We start from the raw sequence: 25531 nt of genomic DNA on the forward strand, positions 1-25531 counted from the left end.
TCCTTTGAAAAGCATCTTCAATGTCTTAAGTAAGCCTTACTACCTGGGTCAGTGATGCATCTGTATTCATGGAACCCTGCCCCTTCTAGTGGTAACTGTGGATCAATGATGTCAGTTATCCTATTTAGGATCAGGCTTTCCAGCAGTTTGTAAAAAACCAATAGTAAAGATATTCATCTGTAGTTAGCAGGGTTGTCAGCATTCTTTCCTAGTTTGGGTAGTGCAATCACATGACCATGTTTCCAGAATTTGGGTATTTTGTTTCTTCACATACATGAAGATAAGAACTCCAGCAGCCAGTCTCTTGGGCAGGGCCTCATGTCCATCAGGAATTCTGGGTAGTTATTATCCAATCCTGCAGCCTTATGGGTTTGATAGAGGCTATAGCAGTTTTTATGTCAAATTCTGTGTCTGGCAATTTAGGACTCTGGCATGGCTTTCCTCCCACATGATAGAAATTTCCCCCTCACCCTCACAGGGATTGATTTCAATACAGTTTGCTTCTTTATGGTTCACCTCTTCTCCAGAGGCAGCTGATACCACTTTCTCTCTCTGTCTGATGATCACTGAAACTAATTCTCCACTATTTCAGAAACATCACTTGAATGCATTATAACAAGTTCAGACAGGCTTGTTGCCATGTGGTGTCATTTTCAATCAGTCAAGTGTATTTTTCAATAATGTTTTTGATAAGGGCTACTCAGGATTGGTCATCCTTTTAACATAATTTTATTAATCAAACTATTATCTTGTTTGGTAATATTTAAGGGAGCAATAAGTATGCAAAAAAGTGTTGGTGCAGTGTTCACTAGGAGCAAGGGTAAAACTTGTCCACAACTCCTTTTTTCTCTATTAGTAGCCTGCATCAAAGTAAATCAACAGAGACTCAAAAGTAGGTGTAAAAAGCACTGGACTGACCAGGAGATAAATTCCCAGGTATTATAAAAAGACAGGGCCTCTTATGAAACCATGAACAGTTTTTATAGTCATCCTCCTACAGCCAACGTGCCACTGTCATGGTGCTCCTAAAACAAATGTTCTCTCAAATGAACGCAAGAAAAAAAATCTGTACCAGCTTGCTCCCTGTAGAACATTTTTTTAAACAAATATATTTAAAGAAGAATGTGACTCCATGAATTATACAGAATATAAACAGGAAGTGTACTACACGTACACCCAATTTAAGGAACCATAAAATGGGGCACAAGCCATATAAATGTTCCAGTATAACACAGAATACTTTAATGGCTAGTTTGTTTGGCACCTTAAATTTAACAGCTGGTAGCCAACGATCAGCTGAGACCTTAAACACTGTGTAGGGCAGAAATGGCTGGGCTACCTTGCACTGGGAAGGGGAGCCTTCAGCTTCCCCTGCCAGGACTTTAAACCCCAGGAGCTCTGGCTGAGCAGCCTGGCATCGAGGAGCAGACCTTCCCCCATCAGGGACTTTACACACTGCACCAGGCCACTCAAGCCAGCTGGGTCCAGCCCTGGTTGGGAGAAGTTGACTGGGGCCTGGCGGGGACCGCACCAGAGCTGGTTCCAGACCGCAGTGCAGTCTCCTGGCCAAGATGACAATGAACAGATGATCAAGCACTCGGCTTTCAATTTGCTTATGCAAGGTAAACCCAGGGCTCCCCCTGCACTGAGAAATATGGCACAATTGGAATCTGATCCCCAAAAATCACATGCCCTTTCATACACGTGTGGCATAAAAAGGGGTTTAATTATTGGGATCAGAGCCCATTGCATTTTTAAATGACCATGCATCAACAGCCTCAGATTGAAGAACCCATAAAAGTTACTAACAAACCCAGTTGCCTCATAGCACAATTACAGAGCCAAGCATGCATTTTACTGGAAGAAAAGGGGTCAGAATGTTACTAAAAGTTTGAGTTGATCCCAAAGAGTCTAAAATTAGTTACTGTCAACCATAACAATACATCAGCTCATGACAAAATACATGGGGGGGGGGGAGAGGAATGATTCTCCCACATCTTGTTTTCAAATTAACTCTCTTTACCTTATCACAGAAGTCAATAAGAGCAGTGAAGTCCCATTTCTTGGCATAAGCAACATTATATCTCAGTATAGCCTCCTAAGGAAGAGACAATATAAAAGCTTGAAGGATGCACATAGCAAAAGTGCCTTGGTTAACAAGTGGCATTTCAAGGCAACAGCTCCATCTAGTGGCACAAGGCTACTTTACTAAACACAGGCATTGCCAGATGGAGTCCTGAGCCTGGGCTTTGTATAGGCAAAATCCCCGCTTTGATATTGACAGAAGTTTTTCCTAATTCTTGTTAATTTATTGTTATAGGTTGTGTAAAGTGCATCTGGTAAAGTGCATCTCAGGAGCAGTAAAGGCACACTAGTAGTCTGCTCTGCTCCCATCATATAGAGGTGGGTAGGGGGGAACGGGAAGCAGAGCCATGGTTCCTGCACACTGCTGTTGCAGCTCCTGGCTTGACAGCATACAGCTGCAGGAATTCTAAAGTGCTCCGGCTGAGGATGCAGCCAGGGGCTGTGTCTGTCTGCAACTGAAACATGCTATTTTTGAAGTGTTTCAAAGTATACAACCTTCTTTAACGTTTCTTTGGGCAGGTCTACACGTGAGCTTTAATGTGCATTAAGTGTCACTAAAAACATGCTATTTATTTCATGTGCATTAAAATAGGCTAATGCACATAAAGTGTCACTTAAAAACCATGCTCTTTAGTTAATGCACATTAAGACAGGCTAATAAGTATTTTCCTAGTACCTCACAATGCAGGTACAAGATTTAATGCAGATTAACTAAAGCATGTTAACGCACATGTAGACGCGTCCTTTAGGTAGCCGGCTGATTGTGTTTCTGTTGAAATCATTATTTTTACAGCCACCAGTATTTTACTGCATTATTTATGGGCATCTACACATCTTCCAGGGTGGAGGAGGGGATAGGTGCTTTAATTAAAGCAGCTCTTAGAGACACTTTAATAAAGCACCCATAGCGACACTTATATTCAGTGTCCTGCACTTCAAAATGGCACGGGGGCACTTTAACTAAAGCTCGCTCGACAAGCTTTAGTTAAAGCACCCCCACTGCCATTTTGAAACACAGGGACACTGAATACATGTGATGTGGAGGCCACTGCAGACTTGCAACAGAATCGATTCATCGAGTCTGCTCCAGCATGTGCCAATTAGCACATGTTGGAGCAGAGGTCCATCACATGTATAGGTGCCCTATGTGTACTAAGGCATCTAGAACTTTGAAAAATAAGAGATGCCTCTCCAAAAAGTAAATATAAAACAAATGTATTCATTTTAAAAATAAAGTGCATTTAAAAATAAAACGAGTGCATTTATATTTTAAAAAATGACTGACCTATTTTACCTACGTCATAGAACTGAGTAGAAAATAAGAGACTAAGCAAAATTGAGAAAGAACAGAATAATCTGTTCTAAATACTCATTTTCAGTGTTTTTCAGGTTAAGAAGTCTAGTTTATTAAATAATTAGTTGACAAATTAAGACACTATATTCAAATTTCAAGTTTAAACAAAATTATTGATTTAACAATTTAAAAAAAGAGGACTTGATATTCTCAGACATTTGCTATAGATACCAGATGGTAAAATAGAAAGGGCTGTTATTGGACTCCTTTTTAAAAGGATGTAACAATATAATTTAATGAAACATCTTTAAAGTGATCAAAGGGATTAGAGATTTTGTCCCCAGTAGCTTTACTCTGACAGCATTCTATATAGGAGTGATAAAAAGTCACAATTTCCTCAGTGGTTTATATGAACAGATTATTTATAGCAAAAGGAAAAAAAGACATTTAGAAAAGAGAAAAACATGACTACAGAGCCAAGCATGCTGATAAGGGAATTTCAGAGATATATGTAATATGTGAAAATATCTTTAACTCATTTTTACATTGACCCAAATTGAAAATGATGTCCTTACCTTCAAATCATGTGAACAGGTGAACTTGGTAAGCAGAGCAGTCTGAATTAATTCCCATCGGCTTCCAGCAGTCCTATCACCATTCTTTAAAAATAAACAAATAAATAAAAACAAAGAGAAAGGAAAACACATCAGCTAATTAAAGATATTCAACCATAAGGAACATACCACTAAAATATTCAGTGTTAATCTCACAGCCACAATGAAAACACAGAGATTCTCTATTATTTGCCAATTTCTTGAAAGGACTGTGCTTTGAACAACTGTTGAGGACGTCTCAAAATAAGCAGTGTTTTACCTATATTTTAAAACATTGAGACAGCATACAAAGAGCTCTCATGCACAGGAAATATGCCTTCCTATACTGCTACAAGGGACATTAAAAAAAAAAAGGAAAAAAAAAAAAATCATCATCCAGAATGGATCAAATGCTTTACAAAAAGAATGGGCTTTGCATTATAGGTAGAAGATTAAAGGGGACCATTATTTAAGGAAGTCAATTCCATAATAGAAAACCTTTCATCAGAAACAATTTGCCTCTACATGCAAGAGTTGAACATTTATTAATCATGTGAAGTATGCATGTTAACAAGTCTCAGCTATCGAAGTGGGATAATGGAATAGGAAAAGCCCAAAAAAGCCAATGCATCCTAAACCATGCAAGACTTAATATATTATAAATAACTACCGTATCCAGAACCAAAAGGAAGGTCAATACAGTTCACAGAATAAAGCTGTTGCATGCCTAAGACAGTTAACAGCATCACAGAAAAATCGGCATGGTCAAAACAACAGGAAAAGGGGAGGAAGGAAAAAAAAAGCGAGTGTTGGTCCAAATCTCAACCGGAAAAAAAAAGTAAAAATGGGAGAGGCTTATAAGCAGGGTTCCAGATTTTCTGTTTAAAAATTGCAACATTCCCAATTTTTTAAAAACAACCCCCCCCACAAATTCTCTGATTAACGCAACCAAAATCTGCATTTTCCCCACAATTTAGTGGTGTTTCATTTTAATACATAGGTATCAGTTGAACACAATGTTTTAATTATATATTTACATGTGTAAGGCAATTTCAAAGTCTACCAATGCCTCAATCATTGTAATAAAATACATTCTAAATACATATATATTTTGGCATTTGATTTTGGTTTTTTTACTACAGAAAATCAGAGCTTCCCCTACCCCCTTTACTCACCAGGACATGAGTTCAGCTGCGGCTGTTTCTCCAGCTGCTTTGGGGCACTGAGCAGCCCTGATATGCCGGTGCAATACTCTTGCCCATGGTGTTTGCCCTCACTCCCAAGCCACAGCCCCCCCAGCCCTGATGGTGCCCCTCACTCCCAACTCATAGCCCCCCACCCTTCCAGTGCCCCTCCCTGGCAACCCACAGCCCCTACCGAGTCCATCCCTCCTGGTGTCCCTCACTCCTGACTTGCAGCCCCTTGACCCTGCCAGTGCCCCTCATTCCTGACACACAGCCCACCCCTGCCCCCCTCCCCAACTCTTTCCCCAGTCCTGCTGGCGCCCCTCACTCTTTACCCGCAGCCCCCTGCCCCTCTAGCCCTGCCAGTGCCCCTCACTCCTGACACACTGCCCCTTACCCTTCCCAGCCCTGCCGGAAAGGGCCCTCAGCCCACTGCCTGCCCCAGCAGCAGCCGAGCCATGGCTGCCACACACGGGAGGTGGCAGCTGCTGTGGCCAGAGCAGAGCATGGGGCCCTCTCCCCACCATGGGCAGCATGGCCACAGCAGAGCCAAGCAGAGCTCGGGGGTGGGGGAGGATGCAAGTGGCCTGCTATGGGCTCAGGGCTCCCCACCCTGCTGTTCTCCCCCCAAGGTCTTCTGCAGCCCAGAGGGCAGAACCTGGGCCTTACAGCCGGGCCCCAGAGCTGCACACTCCTGCCCGGCCCCCTGTACACTGCTCCGGACCTCAATCTGCTCCCTCCTCTGCCCCCGTATTGCCTATGCTCTCTTCCCCACAAAAGACTTACTTGCAAGGCAGCTGGAGGAGCTTCTCTCCATGGCTGCGTAGCTATATTGCTGGCCAGGTACATGTGGACACATGCACACGGTGCCCCGTGTCCCACTCCCCCCAGCCCAAAACAGCCTCTTGTAGGCTGAAACTCTGCCAGCCTGGAAGGAGAAACCCACAGTTTTCTGCATTTTCCTTCTTTAAAGGAGAAAATCCACCTTTTTCCACAACGAATGGAAAACCCAGATCCCTGCTTATAAGCAATGGAAGAAGAAAACCAGGACTCTACCAAGGACCTCAGCTGGGGGGCAGGGAGGGGGAATATAGGGGGTAACAGTATAAGTAAAAGCACATTTTAATTGTGTAGTACAGCCAGAGTTCATAACATCCACAAAATCTCAGACTCCCACTAATTAAACAGAAATAGTCATCTTTTTCAAGAAAGAAGAGAATTAGATCTTCTCTCTCTCTCATCTTTCACCAACTAAAATTAAGACAACAAAAGATACCTAAACAAGTGAAAGGTTAATGGGAAAACCTCCAAACCAACTTCGTAGAAACAGACAATTTATCAAGAAGTTGCCGTGTGTGGCCTAGATAGCAGTTTATCTGTTCAGTGTTGTAAGGTTAGTAGTCTTGTTTAAGTGGCATCAGAGTTTTGATAAATCTTATCTTCAGAATATCAGCTCATTTTTAATAATTTTGCAGCTGCAGTCCAAGTACTACACAGCTAAGACGCTATTAAAAAAAAAAAAACCTACATACAACACTTTTAGGCTATAGATTCTCTATGCTAGCCATCAGGTAGCAAAATACTACGGCCTTTAATACTGGACACAGAGTGGCATCTGCAAGAGTTTATCTAAAACAACAGCATCTCACAAGTGTAGTTCAAATACAAATGCCCCAGGTGACAATAAAATATACCAGTCAACAAATCTTTAATATATCAAATATTCCAATTCATTATGGCAAATTGTATGTTCCAAAACAGAATGCTTGTGGAAATACAGCAAACTGCTAAGTCATAATATTTTTTAAAAATCAAGCTGCATTTTACTACCAAAATATTTATTCACTATGGTAAGCAAATTTTTTTTGGCTTACCTCATCCTCCACAGGGTATAAGTTTTGTTCTGAACAAGGCATTTTAACATGTTTGTTATCCCACAAATCTTTATAATGGGTTGGGAATGGTTTAGGAACCTCCCCTTCCCTCAAAAGATCTACCTGCAACATAGAAAAGAGAAAGATTTATGCTGTGCAATGAACTTGCAAAATTTATATAAACAGAGACAAATTAACACAAATTGAAAGCTTCACCAAACCTAAAAAATTCCTATACTATTTAAAAACTAAAAACTTTAGCTGCAAGAATACTACAATACATGGTTAAATATCTATCAGTAAATCCTTAAATCAAGACTAAAACATGCTAAAGCTCAAAACTGAAGAGATAAGCCTGATATATCACTCAGCAATTTTTGTTCAATGACATAAGGTGTTTACAAACATGAAAAAAACAACCCAAAAACAAAACAAAAAAGAAACTTACTTTCAGCTCGGTGCACCCCCACATCAAGTACAGCGCATGCCCAGAAGAGGCATCATGGCAGTTTGACCCAGCTCACCCAATGTCTGTACAGATCGTGCATTTCAATAGGGCTTTTTGCTGCTTTCATATAATAGTTGATTGAATCACCTTTATGTAGAAGTACCAAAAAGTCTCCCTGAAGCACCCAATCTCTACAGACACTGGGGAACCAGGTCAAACTAACATGCTTCTTCTTTTGGTAAAGCACTGTTTTGTTTTTTCACACCTGTCAGTGCCTAATATAGACTGACTTCTTGCACTTGGCCACAATGGCTCATTCTAAACCTAAATTCCAATTACAGTAAAAGCTTTGTTTCTGGCATCCCCTGGGAATGGGGGATGCTGGTTAATCAAATATTCCAGTTAATCAAATGTGTCAGTGTGCCGGGGGACAGGGAGGGAGGCCCTGTGCAGGCTGCTTTGCCCCAAGGCCACGGGCCAAAGAAGTGGCAAGAACTCTGCTCGCGGCAGCAGCAAAACCCAGAAGTCTTCTGCTTTCCACTTTTGCTGCATCCCTCAAATGCCAGTTAATAGAGTTTTCCAGCTAAAGTGCCGGTTAACACAGCTTTTGCTGTACAATAAAATGAGAACTCATTTGTTACACATTCGAATAACTGCACATAGGACATTTATTTAATAGATTTCATATACATTAGGGGCTGGAATGGACCTCATGAGATCATTGAGTCCAGCCCCTCTGCCAGAGGCAGGAAGTCTGCAGGGATCATCTGATCCCAGCAAGATAAAATACCTTTTGAATGAGTCCAGAGTAGGTGCTTTCACCATCTCTGGGGGGAGTCTGTTCCAGACCTTGGACACCCTGATTGTAAAGAAGTTTTTCCTTATACTGGAGTCTGAATCAGCCTTCCACAAGTTCGTGGCTGTTAGACCTAGTTATCCCTTGGGAGTTCTGGTGAACAACTGTTCTCTCAGATCCTGAAGCACCCCCCCTTATATATTTATAGGCAGCCACCAAGTCCCCTCTGAGCCTTCTCTTCACCAGGCTGAAGAGTCCCATGTCCCTCAGGCTCTCCTCATAAGGCTTGCTCTCTTGGCCTGTGATCATACAGATGGCTCTCCTCTGGACTCTCTCGAGCTTATCCACATGCCTCCTGAAGTAGGGGACCCAAAACTGGATGTAGTACTCTACCTGCAGTCTCACCAAGGCCACAAAGTGGGAGGATGATGTCCCTGGTTTTGCTCAAGATGCACCGGTAGATGCATGCCAGAGTTTGGTTTGCTCTGCTGGCTCATGTTCATCTTGTGGTCAATCAAGACCCACCCCCCACCCTAAAGTACTTTTTTGGTCGTAGTGCTAGCGGGCATAGCACCACCACACCTATAAATATGATGCTGTTTTTTTCTTCCAAGGTGGAGTACCCTGCATTTCTCTATGTTGAATGCCATCAGGTTTTGGTCTGCCCACTTTGCAAGCATGTCCAGGTCAGCCTGTATCTCCAGCCTGTTCGCCTTCCCCCATAGTTTATTGTCATCCATGACCTTTGCCAGTCCGCATCTGACACCTGGTCCAGGCCATTAATGAAGATATTGAAGAGTACTGGCCTGAGCACTGAGCCCTGGGGGAACTCCACTGGTAACCTTGCGCCACGCTGATTTGTTCCCATCAACTAGTAGCCTTGGGGTCTGACCCCAGAGCCAGTTCCCCAGCCATCGGACAGTGAGATGGTCGAGGCCACAATTCCCCAGCTTAGTCATGAGGAAATTATGGAAAACCAAGTCAAAGGCCTTCTTGAAGTCCAGATAAATGACATCAACCTTGTCTCCCTTGTCCAGGCAATGCGTCACCTGGTCACAGAAGATGAGGCTGAACAGGCAAGACCTTCTAGTAATAAAACCATGTTGGCTGGCATTCAGTAGATTGCCTTCTGTTAGCCTGGAGAAAATTATCAAGAGATCCATCTGCAACAATCAATTTCTATGTCTGGTCACCAGGGACCTAGGTGCTCAGGCCTGGAAAAATGGAGAAAAATGCAGGTTTCGCCTTTACCACCCCCCCCACCCAGATTTCTCATTTTAAAACAGAGAAACATGTGGATTAAGCACTTTTGCAAAGAGCTCTTTGAAGACTGGCAGAGCTCCAGCCTGCAAGGGGCTGGAGGGGGGAACAGGAAGAGGATGGTCAGGCAGGGGCTCCCTGTGCACATATATTCACAGGGCCACCAGACAACCTGGAGAGCAGCTACTGCAGGTAAGTCTGATGGGGGAAGGGACGACGGACGGACGGACCGACCCTGAGGCCCCAGTGGGGGACAGGGAAAAGGAAGGAGGGAGTTGGCTGGGACTGGGGCCAGGGCTACTGCCCAGCTAGGGTAGTGCTTGGGGCTGGGGGCAAGGTGCACCAGCAGGGCTGGAGGGTTGCACAGGGGGGGGGGAAATGAGGGGCCTGGATCTGTATTCTGTGAGCTAAGGGGGCAGGGGGAGCTCTGATTTTCCACAATAAGAAGGCCCCAAAAATCAAATATCAGGATTTAAAGCTATGTAGAATTTATTTCATTATAGTGATGGAGGCAGTGGTAGGCTTCCAAATTTCTTTAAAATTGTAAATATAAAATCAATAAGACATTGTGTTCAATTGATACCAATATATAGTGGCATTTCTTTTAATCATGGATTTTGGGGGGTTTTTAATCAGAGAATTTGCTATATATACATATTTTTAAAAATCAGAGAAAGCCAGGATCCCTGCTGATCAGTAACTGAAGTTTGTCACATAAATGCTAGTCTACTGGGATTAGATATGCTTTCCTTCAGTTTTGGTTTTGCTTCAGAGGTGACAGTATTTCTGATCACAAGTTTCACTTAAACAATTCTACTTTATGCTGGTTCAAGGAAAAGAGGCCTATGTGCTAGATTTGGTATAGAATGCAATGCTAAAATTCACTCATTCAGTTTTATCCTTGTAATATTCTGAAATTTAAAATTGGATTATTTTTGAGCATAGAAACTTTCAAAGGACAAATTCTTCTCACAGAACTTGTCAACCCAAACTTTGGAAGTTATACAAGCTATATAAAAGAAAAGCTTTGTCCCTTCAGAGTCAGAATCAAAAAAATCTTGACATATTTTTGCAGTCAGGACACCTAACTCATCCAAACATATTCTCTGCATCTGAGAACACAAGTTATCTTTAAGCAAGTTAGATTTCTTAGCCTGCTTACAATGAGCAGCAAAGGTTTCCACAAGCTGCAAAACTAATACATGATAGGGAACAAAAGCTTAATTTTATACTAACAGAAATTTAATCAAAAAAAAAAAATCTCTTTTCATTTAATATTTTAAATCTTCATACTCTGATGGTGACTGTATGATTGGCTGATGGTCGCAAATGGGGAAGACGAGCTCCACACACAGGCATTCTCTTCATCTCTTCAATAGGAGTCCCAAACCATTTCTTATTAGGTGGAAGTTGAGGTGGGGTATATTCAGGAATCTTCCTTACTGGCCTTTGAGGTTTGGATTCACATTGTTCTTTCCTGCTGTTAAAATAAATGCAGCACATTAACACATTTTACTTGCACAGAAAAACTCTAAAGCAGATACATGTGCAGTAACATTAGGGTTCAGATTAAGCTTCTTGTCAAACTAGTACTTTTCTAAAGTCCTTTTTAGGTAGGGCGATCATATTATTGTTAAAGGAATCCAGGATGAGGACCACCAGCACACATGCACCATCACCAACCCCTCCCCAACCAACCCCCATGTGTACACATGTACACCTCCCCCCCACTCCACAACATCCCTCCCCCCCACACACACACACACACCCTGCAGGCATATGCACACCCTCTCCCCCAAACCCAACAGGCACACCCCTTCCCACCCCCTCCCTCTCCCCCGACCCTGCGGCTCTCAGGATCAGGGCAGGACAGTGCAGAGGCCCATGGCTGGGCTCTAGAAGCTCCTTGCACAGAGGCTGGACCCAGCTGGGAGTGCACCCTACCCCCCACCAGCCACCCAGGGCTACCACACAGCCTGGGCCTCAGCAGCAACCACAGCAGCATAGCACAGGGCTTCTGGCCAGGCAGCCATGCTAGCTCATGTCATACAGGTGCCCAAACCCTGGCTCCAGCCCCCATCCAAGGCTGATCCCCATGCCCCACCAAGCAGGAACAGCAGTACCCAGCCCCAACCCCTGCCTCCAGCTGCTGCTCAGCAGGACCTGGCCCAGACACTACAGGCAGCAGCAGCCTCTGCCTGCAGCAGCCGTATCTGGGACTTTTGCTTCAATTTACACCCACTGGCCAGGTTGCCAAGACAGCCTGCAAAATCAGCCCAGCCAATCTGAGGTGTTTGGTCACCCTATTTTTAGCAGAATGCAAAATGCATAAGTTGTTCTCAGCAAGAGACAGAATTTAAGTTATTTTGTTACTTACTCAACAGCAGCAAAGCCACATTCAAACCTGCTCCAAGTTCTCTAAACTCTGCTGAATGGAACATGATACTTAGCCAGAAACATCATTCCCATCATGATACAACACTTGAGTAAAGCAAAGCTGCTTCAGCATAAAATAACACAAGTGCAACTTATTTAAAACTATTTGTACAAGTGCTTTCCTCTGACTGCTGTTCCTTGTTTTTGAGAAAGCTGATGCAGTGCAAATAGCAAAGCTGTAGCTTATTGGTGCAATGTAGTCTATCACATAACCAAGCACCTTATACGCTTTTCTGAACACAACAGGCCACTTTCTATTTTTCATTTTATACTGGAAGTTACTCAGGAACTTCCAGTATAAAGCTGAAATCAGAACCTAATTAATTAATTTAGCTATCTCCTCTGATCCAATTTACTTTAATATTAAACAATGTTGAAAAAGATCTGTTCTATCTATTACTATTCATTTTAGTGGAAGTCACATACAGGGACCCAGACCTGTTAACATTTGGCATTTTTTAACACAACCAACCTTTGTTGGCAGTAGGGGGCCGGACTCTGTCTTCTGAGGTCCCTTCTAGCCCTAATGTCTATGAATCTTTAAGCCTCTTGTCAAAGCAAGCTGCATAAACAAAACCCTACACACAAATCCACAAACTGCTTTAGTTTCCACTTCTTTCCCACTTTTAGATTCTGTAAATAGCAGCTAAATTTAGACCTGTGTGATGAAATAATTAAATAATTATGTACTGCAAGCTCACTATTTGAGTCTCTTACCTAAAAATAATTGCTTTACTCACAACATGCAAGTGTGAAAAAATTAATATGAACTTGCTATTAAAAAGGTATTGTGGAGCTGTAGAAATATACATCTTGGAATGTAAGAACATATAATTCACTATTTTAAGCAGATACTAGGAGGTCACCTGGTCTACCCTCATGCAAAAATCTAACTAGATTCTCTAACACAGACGGTAACAGATACTACACTTGATGATACAATTTACCATCTGAACAACAAAAATACTAATGACAAACCAAATTCTGTCTTGAGACAAAAAGCACAACTCCTTCTTTTAACTTTGGTAGTAGCAACACATTTAGCCAACAGTATTTGGTTCTTTTATATTCTTCTTCTCTCACACAGAACCAAAAATGGATTATAAACCCTCAGGATACTAAACAGAGCAAGAGGGACAATGTTACAAATCCAGCTAGGCAGACTCACAGACCAGCAAGCTTTGATAAGCAACGTATCATTCTAATTTACTAACACAAAATACCTGGAAAACTATACCAAAAAATAATCACTTTTCCCCCCCTATGTTATAGAGGCAGAACATGCCCTTATTTCTACAAATTTTAATTTATGAACAATAAGCATGCAGTGGACAGTTGTATCTGACAAGGAAATCATTTTATGGCCATAATACCCGTTACCAAACATATAGTTTCTCTCTCGTAACTAACTACAAAGTAGCTTGATACAATACTTTTTAGGGCAACTTTGTTCAGCATTTCAGCTCTCCTAAGTTTGTGCTACCATTTAACAACTTGTAATTCTCCATTGTTCTAGTACATATAGAAAACAAAGAACTCTCTCCATATAAAGTGGAAAGTTTGCCAGCTTCAGCTCTCTATGAATCTGGTCCTGCAAGATGACAGCCTGATATCTGCATAAAATTCAACATCTATTTCAGCCTTCATTAGTGTGAGAAATACAGTACAACTTCCTTCCGAACTTCTCAACTTTTTAAAAACGTAACTTTTATGTTACTCCCTAGCTCTCCCAATGGAAAAAAAAAAAAAAATCCAAGGAAGATTACAAAATTATATAAAAGAGGAATGCTGATTTGGTACAAATCTGTAGTTAAACAGGGGTAAGTACAACTACCATATTTTCTCACAAACATGTACTTTACCCCAAAAATTAGCCCCCTAGTATCAGGGTGCATGCAGATATGGGGCAGAAAATTATCCAGTGCTTAATTTTTCCCCATGGGAAATTTTCCATTTCTAAAAATTCATTGTTTCATAACATTCATTTATAACAAGGAATGGATGCCAATACAATATTAGGCAAGCTTGGCAGTTTCAAAGTTGTAATTAATGTTTTTCAGGTGATTATCCCTAGGAAGTGAGAGAGTACATACATGCTTTATTGATTTGTAACAGGAGGGTGAATACGCTCACATAATAATCCAAACCAAAAAATCAAGTTATGAATTCACTTAACTGGCTGTGCAGGTCAAATCAAAACCAAAGTTAAAATTCTTATTTCATCTCAGACTGCAAGTGAAAGCAAAATTAAAACTGTGAATAATTTTTGTTTTACTTTCAGTTCAGCAAACACAGAGCAGTGTCTCATTTCTTTTCTTGAGTTGGGGAAGTTGGAAGTGTTTGCATAAGATCTGTTAGTTTTTTAGTGTTTTTGCTTTGAAGTAGTTATAATGCCTAATCAGAAAAAAAAATAAACCTATCATTCTAGTGAAGTTCAAGCCACTGAAGGAAGGAAGAAAGTAAGTTAGTAGATGTAAATATTGTGGGCAGGAGTATGCTTACAATGCAACAAGAATCAAGAAACATTTAACATGTAGAAACTGTCCTGAAAGAATACAAGCCATATACAGAAAACTAATACAATGAAGTGGTGAAACAACATCATCTGAATAAAGTCTACTTCAGGAACCCTATGCAAGTAAACAAATAAATATGTTAAACAACACACAGTATAGACAAGCATCTCTACTGTTTTAAAACAATTTTAAAAGTTGTTAATGCAACTCTGGACTGTCATTTATTTATTTATTTAAAAGATTTGTGCCCCGATTTTCTCCTTGCACTAAGCACCCAAAGTGGCTTAGGTTTAACCATATTTTTTTTTAAATTACATAATAGATAAATAGTTAACTATTATTTCAACCCAGCAGAGTGAGCCAAGTCCCCTGGCCAATGGCAGAGGCCAGATTATACTTCCCTTTGGCTCTGCTGTCCCAGGGCAACTGAGTAGCAAGTTGAGCAGCAGAGTATTCTTTCTGGCAGGGAGGGGGGAAGCAAGCTCTCTGCTGCTTCTCCTTCTGGTGGGTGAGGCCAGACTAAAATAAAAATTTGTCCCCACTTGTTGCAGGAACTTGGTAGCTCAAGTGAAATAGCAGATTTGCAAAAAATGGAAAATGAAAACGTTGAGCTGTCAGGTCTGGGAGAAAAAGCAGGATTCTCACTTTCAAGATCACTGTCACCAGATATGCGATGCACCATGAGTAGCTGTTCAAGACAGTCAAGCTTTTATAGATTTCATAGACATTAGGGCTGGAAGGGACCTCGGAAGATCGAGTCCAGCCCCCTGCCCTTTGGGCAGGAAGTCAGCTGGGGTCATAGATTCCCAGCAAGATAAGCACCCAGTTTGCTCTTGAAGGTGTTCAATGTAGGCGCTTGAACCACCTCCGGTGGCAGGCTGTTCCACACCTTGGGGGCTCGGACAGTAAAGAAATTCTTCCTTATGTCCAGCCTGAAACGGTCTTGTAGAAGTTTATGACCATTCGACCTAGTCGTCATCCCTAGGGGCGCTCTGGTGAACAAACGTTCCCCCAGATACTGGTGGTCACCCCGATAAACTTATAGGTGGCTATCAGATCACCCCTGAGCCTGCGCTTTTCCAGGCTAAAGAGCCCCAGGGCTCAGCCTGTCATCGTAATGTCTGTTTTCCTGACCTCTGATCATGCGCGTGGCTCTTCTCTGGATTCTCTCAAGCTTCTCCACATCCTTTTTGAATTGTGGAGCCCAAAACTGGTCACAGTACTCCAGCTGCGGTCTCACTAAGGCCGAGTACAAGGGGAGAATGACGTCCCGGGATTTGCTTGAGAAGCATCTATGGATGCAAGCCAGCATTTTGGTCGCTTTACTAGCCGCAGCTAGTAAATCAACTAGCATTTAATCAAGCAGCTTTTAATCAAGCTTTGTGGACAAAAATGTCAAAAGAAGATCAAGAAAAAGCAGATGAGACATTAGCTCAAGCTAATGCTGTATTTGCAAGTGATACACCACTTTCCAGAATTCAAAATTAATACTGGAAGGAACATTACAAACCACTTCATCCATCATATAAGTTACCATCATGTTATCACTTATCACATTCTCTCTTAAATAGAGAGTATGACAGAGTTCAAACAATGGTTATTCAAAGGATTGGTCAAGCAGAATCACTGACTCTGCTGTCAGATGGATGGACTGATATACAAAGAAATCCTTCATTGAACATTATATTAGCAACACTTGAATCAGTATTCAATTGCTGATTCAAAGAAAGCAATTGCTACCAAATCTTCTTGTCATACAAGTGAATACATAGCCAAATTACTGAGTGAAGAGATTGAAAGTGCAGGTCCCTCCAGGGTACAAGCCCTTGTAACTGATAATGAGAGTAACATAAAAGCTGCATGGTATTAAAGGCAAAGTATCCTTATTTAATGGTATTTGACTGTCTTGCTCATGGGTTGAATCTTCCAGCAAAGTACAAAGTGTGAATACAATGAAGACAGTATCAGCAAACTGCAAGGCGATTGTGAAGGTATTCAACCATCATGTTGCTAATCAGACATTGAAGAAATTACAGAAAGAGAAGCAGGGGAAGGAAAGTGCACTTTCATTGCCAGGAGAAACTAGATGGGGCTCAGCTACAAAGTGTTTACATAGTTTGCTGTGCACAAAGAACTGTTTGCAACGTGCTTCAATAGATGACACTATCCCAGATTATTCCCATGAACTTTCAGAAGCAGATTCTTGAAAACAATGTGTTCTGGGTTCGAGTTCAAAGAGCATTCAATTTGCTACTACCAGTTTCAGTGGCTATCAAGAAACTTGAAGGAGATACACCAAGCCTTTCAGATATTCCAGAGATATTCAGACAACTGAATGAAAATCTAATTGAGCTTTTGCTTCTTCACCTCTATCCAAAAAAGTAGTAAAATAAATGTTTACCAAGAGATACGAGTTTTGCTCTCATCCAGTTCATCTGGCAGCAAACTTTTTGAATCCTCAAACAGAGGACAGCATTTATCAGATGAATAATCTACTGCTCTCGATACAATTATGGAAGTAGCTAAAGATATCCCCAACATCAGTGAAATAGCTGTGATGACAGATTGCCAAGTACGGTGCAAAAAAAACAAAACAAAACAAAATTTGGAGCAAAGACAACATTTGTCAGGCAGCAGAGAATATGTCTCCTCTCACGTGCTGGAAGGGATACTGTAACACCTGGCTGTTGTCCAGGATTGCTCTAAGGATCCTAAGCATTCCACCAACAGCAGCTTCTTGTGAATGGAGCTGGAAGCCTTTCAGCTCAATCAAGACAAAAAAGAGGACTAGAATAACAAATGAACACACCGCTAAGCTTGTTTCTATTTTTCAAAATCTCTTGCTTCTGGAGAATCAGTCAGAAGCACCATTAGTGAAGATGATGCAGTGGATGATCTTGTCCACAGACTCATTGGTAAAACCATCCTCCAGTGAAAGAGAATGTGGTTCAAGTAGTTCTGAATTGCATTTGCCTCAATCTGATTCTGAAATGGAGCTAATAAGTAGCACAAGTGATTCTACAGATAGTGACAGTGAAACTGGAGGTGTCACAATGACCTCAGTCAAAGAGAGTTAAACTCTGTTAAAGAAGACAAGTGGACAACCACAGCATATCATGCATAGTTCCTTGGGTGTGCTAAAATTAGTGTCAACAGTTTTCAGTGCCTTCATTTTTTTTTTTTTTCTTAAAATGTAAACAACGTAAGGGAAGTACATGCTATTGTGTATTGTCTTTACATTTTTACAGGTATTCAAATAAAAATAATTTCTTCCCACATAAAGCTTTGAATTTGTTTAGATACAACATTTAAACCATATTAAGTGTGCTGTATTTAATATTTTTCCTAACCAAATATTTCAGTTCAAATACTTGTGGCTATGGGGACATAAAATTAACATGGGGGTACTTTTTAGTTTGTTTAATAAATATCAGTTAAATAAACATGCTAAATCAGATTGCACTCTATTTAGGGCATTGGAAAATTTTCCAATTCGAAACTTTCCAGAAAATCCACATCTCTGCCTGTCTGTGGCCTGAGTTACAGCCCCTACAAGCCATGAATTGGTGGGGTCCATCTGGAGTTCTGACCTGCAGAAGTTTCCCTGGGGGGGGGGAGCCTGTGACAGTACATATTTGCAGAAACACATAGCCAATGTTTTTTAAAACAAAGTACTGATTCATTTCTCAGACATGTAAAGCATTCAGAGCAAAGCTTAAAAACATTAATAGGCCTACACACCTTTGCATGTTTCCCACAGCCCTGCTAGCTCTGGAGCTGGAAAAAAAAAAAAAAATCTATCTAACCTGCTTTCAGCATCTGTCTCCATCTCGTGTCAGAGTCACACTGTCAACACTCTGTTCATATACCCTTGATTAAATGTCCTTTATTTCTAGGATGTTTCACCTTTTAGAACTCCTTTGATCCCTGACCTTGGAAAGAACATCTCATTCAGAAGTGTAGGGAGCCAGCTAGGTGGATTCTCTCCTCAACTGCTGACTCAGTCATTATCTCAACTTCTCTAAAGTGGCATGCCTCAGACCATACTGTCAGGTCTTTTTCCTTTCCCCTAGTCTTTCCTGTTTCTTAACAACCCTTTTACAGGGTTCCTCTGATTTAATTCTGTGCATTAGAATTGCACCTGTATATTTAAATAAGCCTGCTATCTTTACCATATGTATCCAAATCCAAGATGACTTTGAATTTAAGATGATGTCCCAATAATTAGATTCTATATCTAGAAAGTTATAACAAATATATCATTTTCCAGATATAGAATCTATTTTTGGAGAGTTCTCTTCAATGTAACCCCAACACAGATGGGCAGGGAAGCAGGCAGCCTGATTCCTGCCCCTTACTCCCCCAGTGACTGTCCCCCACAGCTGCCTATTGCTTACCTCCTTACCCTGACCCCATGCCTGCTTCTCCAGCCACTTACTTACCCTATACAGCTGTTATGGGTCCAGGCAAGGCACAGAGTACATGGTGGCTCTGGCCCCAACCAGGCAGCAGTGGAAGCAGCAGCTCCAGGTCCTGAGCCAGAGCCACAGCAGCTCCCCCATGGCTGTGCATCTCCCCTGCACCCCCAACCACAACATAACGCATGGTCTCCCCTGGATCAGGACCAAAGTCAGAGTTGGAACCAGAGCTAGAACTGCAGCAGCTGCCTGCCCTGGGCTACATTTGAATCCATACAAGGTTTCTTCCCCTTTCCCCCAGTCCCCCCCCCTCCCCCCCCCCCCATGTTGAATGGAAGGGGGGGGGGGAAAAAAAAAAAACCAAAAAAAAAAAAACAACCTTGTCTTGGACTCAAACAAATATGGTAAAAAAAAAAAATTAAAAAAAAATCTAACGTTTCTCCTCCCTTTAGCACATAATTTTGCAAACCTTATTTAAGAATAATCTAATATTCACTCTACTGTCACTGAAGAGAAAATATTAAAGAGGGGGAGGAGGTAGAAAACAGAGGGTTACCTTTTCTCCTCTGACCTAGGTATCCTCATGAAATGAGCAGTGATTTTAGAGTCCTTCTTCCCACACTGTTTTGCACACTTGCATTCTGATGATGGAGTAGGAGAAATCCCAGATGACTTTGTGGACAATTCATCCTCCTTGATGGAGTTGCCCATTCCCTCAAAATTGAGGCTAAATAGAGCCCTTTCATAAGTCTTGGAAGACATCTGTGACTTTCTCAATTCCAGTTCAGCATCTCCTCGTGTAAGTCTGGAAAATTTGTTTGTGGCTTTTGACATGTCAACATCCTCTGTCTCTTCAAGAAAGGGACTTGTTTCTTCATCAGCCTCTGATCCCTGGCAGCTGTTCTTAGAATTGTCAACATCCATTGGTGACTCAGGTTCACTTTCTCTCTCAAAAGCAGTTGAATCCCCAGAACTACTTTGGCACTTGTTCAGTTTTCCAGGTCCTCCAATATCAGATACACAGGCATCACAACCTGCATCCGAGAGTGGGCTTTCTGGAACTACATCCTCCTCCTCCGTCTCATTAGTTACATAGACTACATGGACAGGATTGCAACTCTTTAGCTTCTGTGAGTGACATGAAGTCACTAGCCCTTTTGTCTCATCATCTTTTGATGGATGCTTTGTGTTTGTTATCTTCCCAGATGATAATTTCCTGTAAGTCCAATTGTCACTATTTTCTTCACAAGCTCTGTGAGCCTGCTTGCTGGTTTTGTGTATTTGATCAATGTTGGCATTTTCAAACTGGTCTCCAGGCCATGTTCCTTTCACAGGGTCTTCTTCTGAGAGCTGATCGCTACGAGTCTCCTCAGCCTCCCACTTACATACATTGCCCGTCTGAGGCAAATTGACATGTTTTGTGCTTGCTTCTGCAGATAATCTTGGATAACCTTCCTGACAAACATTCTCTAGTTTTTTCACATCATGTTCACAAAAGCGATCTTTTTTAACTGAAGTCATCTTGGGATTGGCTTCCATGTTACTCGTCTTGTCTTGCAAGCTGTGGGGGAAAAAAGATGAAACATGTAGAGCTGAACGTTTCCCCCCAGGTGCAATTTTTATAAATAGATTTAAAAGCCACTGGGTCTCCTAAAGTCATAGAATTTCATCCAGGAACATTTACAAAAGGGGGAATTATTGTCCCCCAATAAGGGAACACCACCAATACCTTTTAGTTGAAGTAAGACACAAATTTTAGAAAAATAACTTGTAACCATTTGAACTGCAAAAAGTAATGATGAATTAGTCACTTACTTTGATAACCCGTTCCAATGATAGGTTAGCCTTATAATTAAGAAGTTGTACCTTAATACCAATTTAAATTGAAACCAATGTCACATATACCTCCTTACTCTGATTCTGTTTATACATCCAGAAATTAATGCACATAAACAATATTCCTAAACAATACAGTATTAATAAAAACTGAGACTTATTAAATTCATTACTGTTCTATACATAGAGGTACCCAAGTCAGGCCTACACTAAATATTACACAGAGAATTAAGAGAAGCATGACTGAATAGTTAAAGAAAAGGGCTGTGAATCAAAGGACCTGGTTTCTCTTGCAAATTCTCATGGATTGGAAAGTCATTTCACTTCTGTGCTTACTTTTTCTTATTTGCAAAACAGTACTTAGCTACGTATTATGGACAGTGTGAAACTAAATGTATTCATGCATTCACTTTAAGATCTTCAAATAGAAATTGATGTTGTGACATTATAGAATAAATAATACAAATTAAATGTCTTAGATGCTGCTGTTTGGTCATTCCCCATCTCACTGCCTATTGATAAAGAAAATTATCAGTGGATAGATAAGTTCTACTAAACATCTTGAAATTCTGCAGACCTCTCCATGAATAATAATGTTCTTCTCTTTGAGGATATGACAGTCCCTCACTCAGTACTAAGAGCTAAGACTCAACAGAGGAGTCAAAATATAAAAGGATAAAATGAACCACCAAGAATAACCCGACCCTGAAAAGGATATGCTAACAGAATAGTTACTCTAACCAAAAGGAGTCTGAGGAACTTTCATCTTAAAACATTTACATCCTGATGCACAACAATTTACCTAGACAATTTCTTCTGTTCCGATTATGTTACTATCCACTTCCTAATAAATTACGACTTTGGAAAAAAGTCACTTCTATTTGAATTTTAACAAATGAAACGCATTAGCTAAAAATTGCACATTTCTGCACAGTCTCTTTGTCAACACTTCATAAATAGTAAATATTAGTGTTTCCCAGGAGAATAAACGAGACTCCCATCCTGTAAATTGCTCTGTCTATACCAAAAGTCCATACTGATAGAAAACACTGCTAGAGCTCAGTTCTCCTTGTTGAAAACAGAAACAGGTACAGAATTATAAGAAAATAAAATTTGATTATAAGATCATAAAAACTAGGAGAGGAACTGGAGGGTGAGTATAGTTGCACAAAGAATAATTTAAGCTAAGTTTTAACATGACTGTGTCTCTTTAAAGAACTCGCATTACAAACACAGTGAAAAGGAATTTGAAATAAAAGGCCCCTATTCCACCCTTAACTCATCTTTTTTGTCAAGAATGTGGTATGTCTCTACATATGGTTCATATTATACAGACAACTGAGAGCCTATATCCCCACTATACAAATGTATCATTTAATCCCTCCTTTTAATGGCATTTTCCTATTTTTGTTGGTTATTTGATCATTACTAAGGATTTTCATTTCCAATTATTTTTCACTTATGTATAAGTTACTTTTTTGTATTTACCTTAGGAATGAAACATGATGATTTTCCACTGAAAGTGTTAGTGCCTGAATGCTTACTAAGAATTTTTCCAACTATTTGAGTTGGTCCAATAAAAAAAACCAAACAAACAACAAAAAAAAATCATATTCACCCAAAGAAATTTGTTTGTTTAGGGTGAAGGATTATCAGACAGCTAAATTAATTAAAAAAAAAAAAAGTCTTTCCCATCTTTTAGACAGTAGTCTATAGAGATGATACTACTATAACATAGAAAGGACCTGGACAGATAAATACAAACTCCGTTATAATTTATCCTGGTTGTATATGTCTATATAAAATTAGAGTTGCATATCTGTTCCTTTGCAATGCTGGTATCTTGGGATCATTCAAACATTAAGCACCTTGCTAAGTGGTAATGAAGTAGGTAACAGACCGCTTGCCTTTAGCAAACAACTATCCTGAAATGGAGTTGGACCAATGACACAAATCAGTTTAACTAGTTTTACTCCAGTTCTTTCAGAAGTAATTCTCCACTGTTTGTGTAAAGTTACTCCAGGTTTAGGGTGTGCTTTAAAAATAAATAAATAAAAAATGGTATAATACCAATTACAACAACCTGAACCCATCACCTCTCCCAGCCAGCCTTAAATTTTACGTTTGCTTCAGACTAATAAAATAGCAAAGCTGTCATAATAGCTAATGAGACATACAAATGCACAATTAGGCAGCTACTAAAGCATGCTCCAAATTAATCCCTTGTGTATGCAGACAGTTCCACAGCAGTCCATGCAGACATACCAATTTTATTTTATTTTTTTAAAACAAAACTGGATGGGTTGATAAAAATGTATAGCTTGCAAAACTGTTGACAACAGGACTCTAAGCCAACAGGTTTGAGTGATTATTGCAGGCCGTTAAACCAAATAGGACTGTAGTCACTAACAACTCTTACTTCCATTTTGATTTAACAGGATTCATTTTAAAAGGCAGTTACTGCCCCCCCCCCGCCAAAAGAGACATCTTTCAAGCGGTTACATTATAGCTTTTACCTTTTTGATTCAGTTGTCTTGGGTCCTTTATTCTCCAACCAAGTGGTAATTGTCCTTTGTTTGTAAACTGAAAAATCATGACACTACATTACATTACAACATGAAACATTAGTCGATAAACTGTAATACTTTCAAATACCAGTAGGATGACATTCAGTAACTGGCTGCAAGTAAAATATCATACAAATTGTCATTATCATCACTGCTAATTGTTTGGACTAATGATTTTAAAATTCTATAACTGTTTCATATGTAACATACCTAGCTATATTCCCTTACAAGTTCTAAGCACACATGTTAAATAAAAGGTAGGGCAGGGTAGTACCTTACAGATTCACTCAGCATGAGTGTTCATAGGCTATGGCCTACTTCTCCAGATGCTGACAAGGTGCCATCGTGCCCTACCCTCAGCCTAACATGGCTAACTTCCCCTCTCTGCACGTTAGATAAAGTTATAGGCTTATTTCTTTCTGCAACTCCTGCTCTCACCTCAGGATCATTTGCCAAGTACAGCAGGTACAGTATCTACTCACTATTCAAAACCAATATAAGATTAACTAATTGGACGCAGTGGCATGGGTGAGACCTGTTTAGTCATTCTATTGCTCTTCTTGCTTTCATTTCATAAAGAGGAAATGCTTCCATCTCTCTGGCTGGTATCAATACATGCCTTGCGTATATAGGGTTAAAAAGGATACATTGGATATTTGCAAGGCAAAAATCAAGAAAGTTAAATTTATCTTTTAATTGCCAGCACCAAACCAAATAAACCTAACTATTAAACCAAGAACTGGTAACTCCTTCAAGAGACTGTATGGCAACTATATTTTGCAGTGAGATGGAAAGAATTAAACATCAATACGCACGATTTCCCTTTGTTTTTCTAACATTAACATTATAGTAGGCTTTACTGTGAAGCTAATTTGTGTATAGTGTATATAGCTCTTGCCACATGGGGTAAAAATTAAATCGAGGTGCACTGATATATTGGTCTGATATCAGATCGGTACCGATATAAAGAAAAATCGACTATATTGGAAACCGGCCAGAAGTGGCTGATAATTTGGCCGATAAATGCTCGTGCGTGCACACAATTGCTGCGCGGCACACAGGCAGAGAGGAGCACACCTGGCAGCTTGGACAGCTGCACCTGGCTGGTAAGTCTGTTGTGGTGGAAGGGGGCGAGGGGGGGAAGGGAAGGGATGTGGGGGGGGGCAGATCAATGCTCCCCATGGTGAGGGAGGGAGTGGGGCTGGGTGCTGCCCAGCTGGAGGGGTGGGGAGGGGGTGGGAGGCATGGAACAGAGCCCTAACTCAATCAGGAGCCACAGGGAGGGCAAGAGCTCCTGCCGCTCATCCAGAAGGGCACGGGGGAAGCTGGGGGCCACACTGTGCTGTGCTTGAGGCAGGTGGCAGCGGTGGGAGGGAGGCTACGGGGTAGGGGGCCGCAGCCACCCCACATTTCACCATATACTCCCCTTACTCCCCTCCCAGGACTACCTTTGCCAGCCCCAAGTGCAGCACAGCCCGCAGCCCCAGCCCACCCCATGAAGATCCAGGGGCACACACTCCGCCCCCGCCCCAGATGAGCAGCAGGAATAGTGGTAGGAGTCGTCAGGTGAGCGGCACACAACAGCAAAAGCTGTGCCCCCTACACTCCCTGGACAAACCGCAGCTCTGTCCCGTGCCTGCTCCACCCTCGCTGGGCAGTGCCTACCCCAGCCCTACTCCATCCCTCACCACAGGGGACACTGATCTGCCCCTGCCCTTCCCCTTCCCTCCCCTTTCACCACAACAGACTTACCAGTTAGACTCAGCTGTACTGGAAATCAGATCGGTATTGGCTGATATGCCTCCTTAAAAAAAAAAAAAAAAATATATATATATATATATATATATATATATATATATATATATATATATATATATATATATAAAAAAAAAATCAGTATCGGCCCCCAAAACATCTATCCATGCACCCCTAAAAATCAACAGTGCATGTTAAGTGACCAGGAGTAGCTTTAATTCATGCATTCATTTGTTCCAAAATTTTCAAAAGCCAAAAATATGTTTGCCAAAAATGTATATACAAATCAAAAGAATACACACAACATGCTGATTTGAATTAATCTATTCTTTTCATCTTCTGTCAACATGCAAGCCATCTATCCTTTCCTTCAGACTAGGCACTTTCTTTCAAACATATCCTATATTAGGAGGAAAAGAATTTAGGCTTTGCATTATCCAAATCCGCATAACAGAATGCTACCTTTGGG

General features: G+C 41.0%; 1 protein-coding gene across 13 annotated transcripts in view; it reads right to left on the bottom strand.

The window, feature by feature from the left end:
* PARG (poly(ADP-ribose) glycohydrolase) overlaps nt 1–25531 on the bottom strand; it is a 143011-nt gene that overhangs the window by 112670 nt on the left and 4810 nt on the right. For 7 of the 13 annotated variants that reach the window (XR_009463023.1, XR_009463024.1, XM_059729803.1 and 4 more), the window contains exons 2-8: nt 23257–23323; nt 19461–20465; nt 18228–18263; nt 10828–11014; nt 7031–7153; nt 3955–4038; nt 2024–2098 (exon numbers count right to left, since the gene is read on the bottom strand). Coding sequence is in view for 11 of the 13 variants with exons in the window: in XM_059729803.1 (XP_059585786.1) it covers nt 2024–2098; nt 3955–4038; nt 7031–7153; nt 10828–11014; nt 18228–18263; nt 19461–20465; nt 23257–23323 (1577 nt within the window). In the remaining 2 variants the exon portion in view is untranslated. Of the gene's footprint in view, nt 1–2023; nt 2099–3954; nt 4039–7030; nt 7154–10827; nt 11015–18227; nt 18264–19460; nt 20466–23256; nt 23340–25059; nt 25112–25531 lie in introns of all 13 variants that reach the window. The other 6 variants (XM_059729806.1, XM_059729805.1, XM_059729808.1 and 3 more) reach the window with 5 other exon arrangements.

Source organism: Alligator mississippiensis, chromosome 6, assembly GCF_030867095.1.
Source record: "Alligator mississippiensis isolate rAllMis1 chromosome 6, rAllMis1, whole genome shotgun sequence".
In the NCBI taxonomy this organism is placed as follows: Eukaryota; Metazoa; Chordata; order Crocodylia; family Alligatoridae; genus Alligator; species Alligator mississippiensis.